The 10000-nt window shown below is 40.5% G+C and overlaps 1 protein-coding gene across 1 annotated transcript in view; it reads left to right on the forward strand.

The window, feature by feature from the left end:
* The window catches only part of LOC119575533 (peripheral plasma membrane protein CASK-like), a 36101-nt gene that overhangs the window by 24135 nt on the left and 1966 nt on the right, over positions 1-10000 (forward strand). The window contains exons 6-7 of the mRNA XM_037923184.1: positions 2521-2713; positions 3042-3246. Of these exons, the coding sequence (XP_037779112.1) occupies positions 2521-2713; positions 3042-3246 (398 nt within the window). The remainder of the gene's footprint in view (positions 1-2520; positions 2714-3041; positions 3247-10000) is intronic.

Consider the following 10000-nt stretch of genomic DNA (forward strand, 5'->3'; position numbering starts at 1 on the left):
TTAGTATTTATAACAGTCTTCCTTTCATCTTAACATGGCATATTTTTCATTGATAGTCCAGCAGCTAGGCTTACAATAATCTCATGTTTCTTCACATTCAACATAATTTGCTTAACCTGTATATGCAATAAAATGTAAGTCAAAAGGTGCCCACTACCATTCCAAAGATCTTGAAAGTTAATATGACAGAATCCATCCTGAAAAATATTCTAAAGGTAAAGCGTAAGTTTTATATTATACGTAAAGGATTTTTTTTAAAAAGGGTTCTCTCAGTATCTAAATTAATCTTTAGCTACTGACCTACGGTTTTAGTCATGCCATGTATTTTGTACTGAGAAAATCAAGGGGCTAAGAATTCATGTAAGGAAGAGGTCCGTTAATCATTTTGCGAAAAGCGACGAGGGGAGAACCTCAAGTTAAACCATCAAACGCCACAAAACTTGATGGTTTCTTGGAAAGTTTGGCCATCAATATGCGATGTAAAATAGTATGAAAATAGCGAATGAATTAGGGTATTTACAGGTAGGCCTAGTAAATTAAGCTGAATTCATATAGGCCTTCTCGGGATTTTCCATAGTGTTTCCAGTGATTTTCATTGTGGATGTTTGGGGATAAATTTTCGGAAAACGATTGAAAGTGACGAATTTGTGTTGAATAGATTAGTACAGCGAATAGCAGGCCAACTACAAAAGCGAAGATAACATGAAATAAAAGAACTTTCGATCGTTGCTGCTTTCCATGAAATCCTTTCGACCACCAGTGAGCCAACAGCCGCGCACGTGACGTCAGAGTGAAGAAAAGTACCCCGAAGACATAAAGATAGATTTCCTCAATATGTTGCCCCCCCCCAAAAAAAAAAAAAAAAAAAAAAAAAACGATAAGAAAAGACGAAATCCGCAATTTTCATTTCCGTCAGGCTTTCTGTCAGTTTCTCTTGTTTCATTTATCCTTTCACGAAAAAGTAACATAATTCGGCTGTCCTTTGTAAATGATAAATTTTAAAAAATCCACGAACAAGTAATGTAATTTGACTTTTTTTTCGTAAATAGTATGTAACTTAGCGTGTCCCGACGCAACTGTTAGCGCCATTACCCAAGACACAATAATGGCGTGATGAACGGAGCTCATAAGGTTAAATTTCAACAATTTATTTCCATCTCCATTATACAATATTTAAAATTCGTCTGCTGCTTAAGAAGTGTAGATACATAAAATAAAAATGCTGCAGGTAATATGTGCTGAGTTCAGCGTTTCATATGATTTAACATATGAAACATATCTTAGGAAGAATTATTTGTCGATATGAAAAAAAATCAATATTTGGTTGCTGTCCGATATCAATGTGGACATTTACCATCAGAGAAGAAATATCATAGTTTACCTAGTTGTGATATTGCGCAGTTTGTGTTGAATTACAGAAATTCTGTTATTAAAGAAAATCAATGGGTCATTAATAGGCAAATATAAATATAAACGCAATAAATTAGGTAAAAAGCTGGAAGTATCGTCCATACTTTTTGCTATTGACATCTGGTAAATGGAATAAGTCCTTTATAATTAATTAGTTCTATATACGATTATATTTCAAACTTATAGAATTTTTTTTCGCTATCTTTATCCTTGTAAAAAGCGGGTTTCCATTTGCCGGTAAATGTTTAACAATTCCCGCAAACATTTCTAGGAGGGAAAAATCTCCAGATGTTAATTTGTTTTACTCTTGCATAAAGGCCGTTCCTTTGGCGCATACCATTCGTTTCGAAAATAACGGATTTTTCATTTGACAAAGACAAAGCACAGGGGATGTAAGTCTGCTCCGGTTGTTGATGGGGCAATAATTTCCTGGCTGGGATTCGAAACAGACTGCATTTTAGCCTTGTATTTGCAACGGTTGTCTTTTCAGAAGGTCGTGTATGGAGACGAGTGTATGAGTGTCATGTAAAACTTACAGGAACTAGTTCGTATCTTCTGATGATGCATAGCGGATTTTATGTTGCTGTTATTTTGATTGAAAGATGATATATATATATATATATATATATATATATATATATATATATATATATATCACATACACACACACACACACACACACACACACACACACACACACAGATAATATATATATATATATAAATATATATATATATATATATATATATGATATTAAGAATGTCTATATATATATATATATATATATATATATATATATATATATATTATATATATATATATCTGTGTGTGTGCATGTGCGTGTGCGTGTGCGTGTGCGTGTGCGCGCGCGCGCGCGTGTGTGTGTGTGTGTGTGTGTGTGTGTGTGTGTGTGTGTGTGTGTGTGTGTGTGTGTGTGTGTGTGTGTGTGTGTGTGTGTGTGTGTGTGTGTTAACTGAAATTATTTTTCTCTCTCTCTCTCTCTCTCTCTCTCTCTCTCTCTCTCTCTCTCTCTCTCTCTCTCTCTCTCTCTCTCTCTCTCTCTCTCTCTCGGGTCCATGCTAATCAGCAGCACGCCTTTTCTCCCCTCAGGACCGCGACAAGTATGCTTCGCGCACGCACCTTCACTCCACGGTGGAGGAGATGCGGAAGATGAACGCCCGCCGGAAGCTGAAGGGCGCCGTGCTGGCCGCCGTGTCTTCGCCTCGGTGGACCAGCTTCTATAGCGACCCGACCCTCGACCCCTACCCTGAGCTCCCCGCCGACGACGACGTGTGCAGCACAGGTCAGCCTCTTAGCCAAGTCGGCGGTGGGAAAGTTGGGTCATCCCGGAGATCGATGGCGCCACGTGTAGCTGATTTATGTCCTGGCCTCGTGTGATGAAGGAGTGGACGAAGTTTCAATGGCCTCCTTATTTGATGAAGGAGTCATATTCCCCTTCGACATGTGCCTTCGTCGCATGCTCTATCACTGATAACAATTTCCTCGAATGATATAAATTGTCACAGTAAAAATTGCCACTTGGGTTATGTAATGAGAGTTTATAATTTGCAAAATAGCATTCCAACCTTGTTTACCGAGTGTCTTAGAGTGTTGTGGTGGCCTTCCCCCAGGAGCAGTAAGCGTCGTGCTGGACTCCCTGGACGATATACAATGTCTCCAGGAATGCCCAGTGAAGGACCGAGATTTCCTGCTCTCCGTCCTGGAAGACACGCAGCTCCACGCTCTCCTTGACGTAAGTATTCAGTTCGCAGTTGGTGTAAACTTTCTTACGCTTGATAATGTAGCTGTGTTGGTCCGAGTTACTTCAGGCTTTCTGTAAATATATCTTGGAATTAAACGCATCTTTTTGAGGAATCTGCGAACAGCATTATTAATAAATCTGTATATGCGTCGTCCATGATAAAACTACGGGCGTCATTATCCATAAACTCGTATATGCGTCATTCGTATTCAAACTGTCTGAATTGTTGCTATAAAAGCGTTTCATGACCTGGTCGGATTTAAGAGCATTAGGAAACGAATGTTATTTGCCTTGTCCTTGATTGGGAGATATGCTTTCAATCCTGCTGTGATGTTGGAATATTAATAAAGCTGTTGAACATGTGATTAACCCCGTTAATGATACTAACAAGGTAATTTTTGTATTGTTTATCATTTAAAGGTACAGCTTAAGCTAAGGCTGCTGTTAAACAGTCATGGAAAAGGGGAAAGGGAAAACGTATATAGAGGAAGAGCTGTGCAATTTAAGCGAAGTGATTTATGAAATAGGTAAATATCGAAGTAAGAAAAGAAAGCAAGAAAAAAAATATATATATATATGTTATATATATATATATATATATATATATATATATATATATATATAATGTATGTATATATGTGTATATATATGTATATATATATATATATGTATATATATATGTATATATTTGTATATATATGTATATTATATTATATATATATATATATATATATTATATATATATATATATATATATATATATATATATAAACCGTATTGAGGACTTGGAGACAGGGCGTAGAAAGGAAAACGAGGACTGCTGCAAGAACGAAGCCAGGGAGACACATCCTCATGTCACAGAGGAGATGAGCTGTGGCAGGTGCATAGAACAAGGGATACTTTATTAAATGATTTGGGGCATATTGCGGATTATTGACCTTTTAACACGGAACATCACGACAGCTGTTAAGAAGGAAGGCTTATAACTTGCAAAGAATACACACAGAAGTGGTTATGCTTTCATGATTAATGTTTTTTTTCCCGGATCCACTCACACGTGTATCGCAAAAAAAGAAGAAAAAACAGTATGTAAGTAAAAGAATACTAGACAGACAGACCCCCGTAGCCTGTGTTGATAGCCAGCCGATGTGAGCTTCGTAAGATAAGAAAGTACTTGTCGACTTTTCTTTCTGAGGAACCATATCGGCCGATCTGCCCGCCTTCTTCCTTCCCACGAAACGTCGCGAGTCGCATCACGCGCGGCCTATAAACACCGCATATTTTTTATCGTTTATTGCTGCTCGGATCGTGATAGGGAAGAGCCATTCGGTGTGTGTGTGTGCGTGGGTGTGCTTCTCCCATCCTCCATCACACCTTCCATTTTGAGTCCTCCTTCCCCTCGTCCTCCCCTATTTAATCGCCCTACATCTTGCATTTCCTACACCCTTATTCCTCTCATTTTTTCTTTCTCTATCTCCTCGTTTCGATTCCTCTTTCCTTGTATCTTTCTGTCTCTTATCTTTTCTTCTCTCCTTTTTTCTCCTATCTGTCCTCTTTCCTTCTCTTCTTTTTCTGATTCACTCCTCTTATCTCTTTTCTCTCTTCTCTTCTCTTCCCTCTCACATAGTTTGACCTTTCCCCTCATATCTCTTTCCTTTTACTCCCTTTCGTTTTCTCTTCCCTCTAATTTCCCATCCTCTTCCCTCTTTTCTCCTCCTTTTCATCCCCTCCTTTCATTCGCTCTCCCCTCTTTTCCCCTCCCTTCTCCTCCCCTCCCGATTCTTTGTATCACCCACCCCCACCCTCCTGTGTCTCCCTCCTCCCCGAAAATCCGTCTGACATCCATACATTTCCCCTCGCTGTACCAATAAGACTTGCGGTCTAAGGAGACGGCAGCTGGTCTTATTGTTTTCTGGCGTGGCTTCCCGACCACGATTTGTTGTTTTCTTTTCGGATAGACTGTGGTATTAGCCCCCCTCCCCCTTTTTTCCCTTTTTGGTATTGTCCCGAGTTTGCATTGTGGTGAGATTTTTTTTTCATGTATTTTTAAGCCTGTTCTAGCTTTTGTTTTGTTTTGCTTTGTTATTAGATATGTTTTATGTCTTCGATGTTTTAATCTTTTTATGTTTGAAGTGCCGGAGGAAGATTAGGGAGATAATGACGAAAAAAAATAAGGGAATAGAAAAGGGAAAGAGAAATAAAGACGAAAGGATCTTAGAATGAACATATTTTTACGTGTTTTGTATGCATGTCTAAGGCAGGTAAGGTCGCAAGAAGCAAGATATTGCAAGGGGAAGTGTGTGGACCAGCTTCTTGACAGCTTTATTGTGCCTCCGCCCCTCCCTTTCCCCGGTCGCTGCTTCCCTTGCCTTCTAATACGAAGATGTTTGCTGAGTCTTGTCATTACCTCATGGGAGATAAGATGTTTGGTTTACTCTCTTTTATTTTTATTGTAATTTCTTTCGTTTTACTTCTTTTAGGTTTTTTTTTTTAATGATGTACAGTTTAATTCGTCGGTGATTGCAGTAATGCGTATATTTTATCTTATGCGTTTGTTGCTAGTTCTTTATACGTCCTGATATGTAGTACCATTATTGATGACAGTCACTAGTTGTATCATTACATCTGTTGCATAATTATTAAATTGTTTTCAAATGCGCGATTTTACTTTATCACTATTTAAATGTCTTCGAGAAGTAATGCATATAATTGCATATTACATGTCACACTGCTTTGGGAGAAATATGAAAAGCTACCTAAACATGCTAAAACTGCAATTAAGATTTTAAACGAATATTGTAACATTACCACACCGAGAAGTAGAAAATGAAGGTGATTGCTATGGCTCGATAGCCCTGAAAACCTGTTCAGCGCGAAAGTTTGCTGAGCGAGGAAATTAATCCGCCGCAGAAATAAATCGCGAAATTTTCCAAACTTGTCTCGCATTTTCCCTCCGGCGCAACGACCGCAGGAGCAACGAATCACAAACACGGAACCGCAATTAGGGGTAATCCGCGTCTTAAGATTCTCGAAAGCCGCGTCGAAAGCGCTTCACGTTTCTTCGGGGTTAGTGGAGTGGGAGCGAAAGTGGGAACAGAGGGGGGAGAGAGTGAGAGCGAAAGTGGGATCAGAGGGAGAGAGGAAGAGAGAGTGGGAGCAAAAAGGGGAATAAAATAAGAGAGAGAGAGAGAGAGAGAGAGAGAGAGAGAGAGAGAGAGAGAGAGAGAAAGGGATATAGTGTGAGCGAAAGTGAGAATTGGGGGAGAGGGAGAGAGGGCGAGTTAGAGATAGGAAGAATAGATTAGTTGGGAGATAGGGGAGATTGAGAGTGGGAGATGATAAGAACGAATGAAACGAGTGAGTGAAGAAAAAAAAAAGAGTGAGAGGAGAAGAGAGCAAAAAGAAGATGAGGAGAAGAGAGAAGGAAAATGGGGAGAAGAGAGGAAGAAAAGAGGCGGCGTCCCTCCGAAGGTGCCTTCCCGGGCGTCGGGCGATCGAGATACACGGCTACAGAAGGGCGTCCATGAAAGGTGGTGTTGACCTGATCCTTATAAAGACTATGATCCCTGCCGTAAATCTTCCACTCTTCCCCTTTTTTTCCGTCGTCCACTCTGCCACGCCGGAGCAGGCGATGGACGGCTTTCGTTTCTACGTGATAAAGACGTATATCCCCCTTTGAAGAACGGAATTTATGGGAAAGTAATTTACAGAGAAGTAGCTCATCTCTCGGAGTCAGCGTATAATGATGTACTTTATTCGCAGCTTCTGTTTTCTGATGGGAAACTTATCTTTTAAAAAGGCTTGGAAAGAAAAATGGATAATATCGTTTTCTGCGAAGTCGGTTGATCATCAGGAAGTTAAGGACAAGCCCTCAGGAGCCCAGTTCCTCCCTCCCCCGTCTCTCCTCCGTTCTCCTTCCTCGCCTGCGGGCTATTATTGCTGCTGCTGCTGCTGCTCTTCCTCCGTCCCCTCTTCTTCTTCTTCTTCCTCATCATCATCATCATCATCATCATCATCATCATCATCATCATCATCATCATCATCATCATCATCATCATCATCATCATCATCATCATCATCATCATCATCATCATCCTTATCCTTCACCTCCTTTTCCTCCCCCCTCCTTATTTTCCTTTCTTTCGCCTTCTTCTTCTCCCTCCTCCCTTACCCCTGCCCCTCTCCCATCTTTCCACTTCCTCTCTCTCTCTCTCTCTCTCTCTCTCTCTCTCTCTCTCTCTCTCTCTCTCTCTCTCTCTCTCTCTCTCTCTCTCTCTCTCTCTCTCTCTCTCTCTCTCTCTCTCTCTCTCTCTCTCTCCATCCTTTTTTCTTCTCCCTCCTCCCATCTCTACGGTTCCTCTTCTCTCTCCCCATCCTCTTCTCTTCTCCTTCCTCCCTGACCCCTATCCTCTTCCCATCTCTCCACTTCTTCCTCTCTCTTCTCATCCTCTTCTCCCTCCTCCCATCTCTCCCCTTCATTCTCCCTCCCTCTCTCCGCTGACCTGTCGAACATAGCATCGAGTCGCGCGGATCTTTGCGTCCTGATTTAATGGGGAAATTATAAAAGTTTAAAGGCAATTCGCAAGAAAACCGTTTTACACTTCAAAATACTTGACTTGGTTACATGCAGGTAAAAAGGAAATTAAGTTGTAAAAGTATTGCGTCCGTTAAATAGCTCCGTGGATGCAAATTGGATATTTGCTTCACTTTCTGGTCCGGACATCACGGGTTGCTGTGCTGGTGCTTCGCTTCGCATGTGAAGGAAAAATGTGAGGTTTAATCGGATTTCTCTCTCTCTCTCTCTCTCTCTCTCTCTCTCTCTCTCTCTCTCTCTCCCTCCCTCCCTCCCTCCCTCCCTCCCTCCCTCCCTCCCTCTCCTCTCTCTCTCTCTCTCTCTCCCTCTCTCTCTCTCTCTCTCTCTCTCTCCCTCTCTCTCTCTCTCTCTCTCTCTCTCTCTCTCTCTCTCTCTCTCTCTCTCTCTCTCTCTCTCTCTCCTCTCTCTCTCTCTCTCTCTCTCTCTCTCTCTCTCTTCTCTCTCTCTCAGATTTCCCTCCCTCCCTCTCTCTCTCTCCCTCACTATTACTCCCTCACTCATCCACTCATCCCACAGCCTCTGTAGAACTTTATTCGTTGACAATACTCAGGAGCCGTGAGGCGAGGCGAGGACTCCGGACAAAGATAAAGTTGTTAATGGCGCGGCTGGCCCCCCTGCCTTACCTTTAAGGCCGCTAAAAGCTCGATAAAGGTCTTGCGCTCAGCTGCCTGATAGCCACTTTATCATTTCCCTTACTGATGTTCGTAATGGGAGAGAGAGAAGCGGAGTGGTAGGTGATGATGGAGCACTCGAGGCGTCCCAGTCGTCTTTGAGTTATTCTTCATTTTCGATTCATTTACTTTTTCTGCAGAAGTACCAGTGTCTATCAATGAATACCGGAGGGGGCAATACATAGGTAAGAATGTATTTTTATTTTATATCGTTTTCATCCTTGATATCCATAGTTGTTTCTTGAAAGTATTTATTGATTATCTTGTTAGACGGGTATCGTTGGTTATAGCCTACACTGCCCCCAGTCAGGTGCACTCTTTGTACATTTTCCGCTTATATGTCGCCTGATATAGATAGATTAATCTCGGTATTAAGTTTATATAATTGTAATTTAGTGGTCTTGCATTTCCATCAACCTGCGCTTGGAATAAGTATACGGTTGTATTAATTATCATTGATCTTGTTCATACGTCAAGGTGTTTCTATCACTTCGGTGCCGCTTTTTTGTACGCATTGCCTCTCCCATACTGTATTATGTATGATACGCCTCTTTATCCCGTTCCTCTCTGATTTAGGTGTATTGTATTCAACCTTTTGATGTTTTTCTTCATCTCTCCTTCATATTATATCGTATTTTTATTTGCCAGTCTATCAGTTCGTTTCACCCCCCTTACTTTCTTCTGGAAATGTGAAGATTGTTTAATGACGCTTGGCTTGCGTTTATTTTCCCCTCGGATTTTTATCTCACTATTTCCTCAGTCGTTATATATATATTCTTCGTAATGATGTTATCCTGTTTGTTAGGTTACCTCATTTATCATTTCGTTCTTTCGGAAATGTGTTGAAATGATATCCGATTTTGAATTATGGCTAGCACGAAAATGCATTTAGATTATTTATTTGGAAACGAGTGAAGTTGGGATGTTTTGGATTGGAGGCAGATCTTCAGCAAGTGCAGTTTGAAAGGAGAACAAAAATGGCACGTCAGACTGCCAAGTGTTCAGGCTTTGTACAGTAGTGACTACGATCGTCTGGAGAGAGAGAGAGAGAGAGAGAGAGAGAGAGAGAGAGAGAGAGAGAGAGAGAGAGAGAGAGAGAGAGAGAGAGAGAGAGAGAGAGAGAGAAAGAGGAAAGAGAGAGAGAGAAAGGACTGGTCTGTTATTATCTTGGAAATACGAACGGATTTGAGGGATATGACGAAATTGTGATATTTAAACTGACGAAAAGTAGTGGTGTATATATAATAAACTAATAAAACTGATACTAATATATATATATATATATATATATATATATATATATATATATATATATATATATATATATATATATAAATTGTTTCTTTTTTTCCCATACGTACAGACTAGTCCCTCAAAAATCCAACTATTGCGAACCTTTTTGCTCGAACTCGAATATGCCTGGATGAAATACGAAGACTTTCCGAACTGGAAAAAAACTCAAAACTGACATTTCTTATGGATTAGCCGCACTCGTAAGATAAGTGTCCCTCCCCTTATGGTGAACTAAGAACAAATAACATCTCCGATCCCTATTATTTACCC

This window comes from Penaeus monodon, chromosome 7 (assembly GCF_015228065.2).
Source record: "Penaeus monodon isolate SGIC_2016 chromosome 7, NSTDA_Pmon_1, whole genome shotgun sequence".
Classification (NCBI taxonomy): domain Eukaryota; kingdom Metazoa; phylum Arthropoda; class Malacostraca; order Decapoda; family Penaeidae; genus Penaeus; species Penaeus monodon.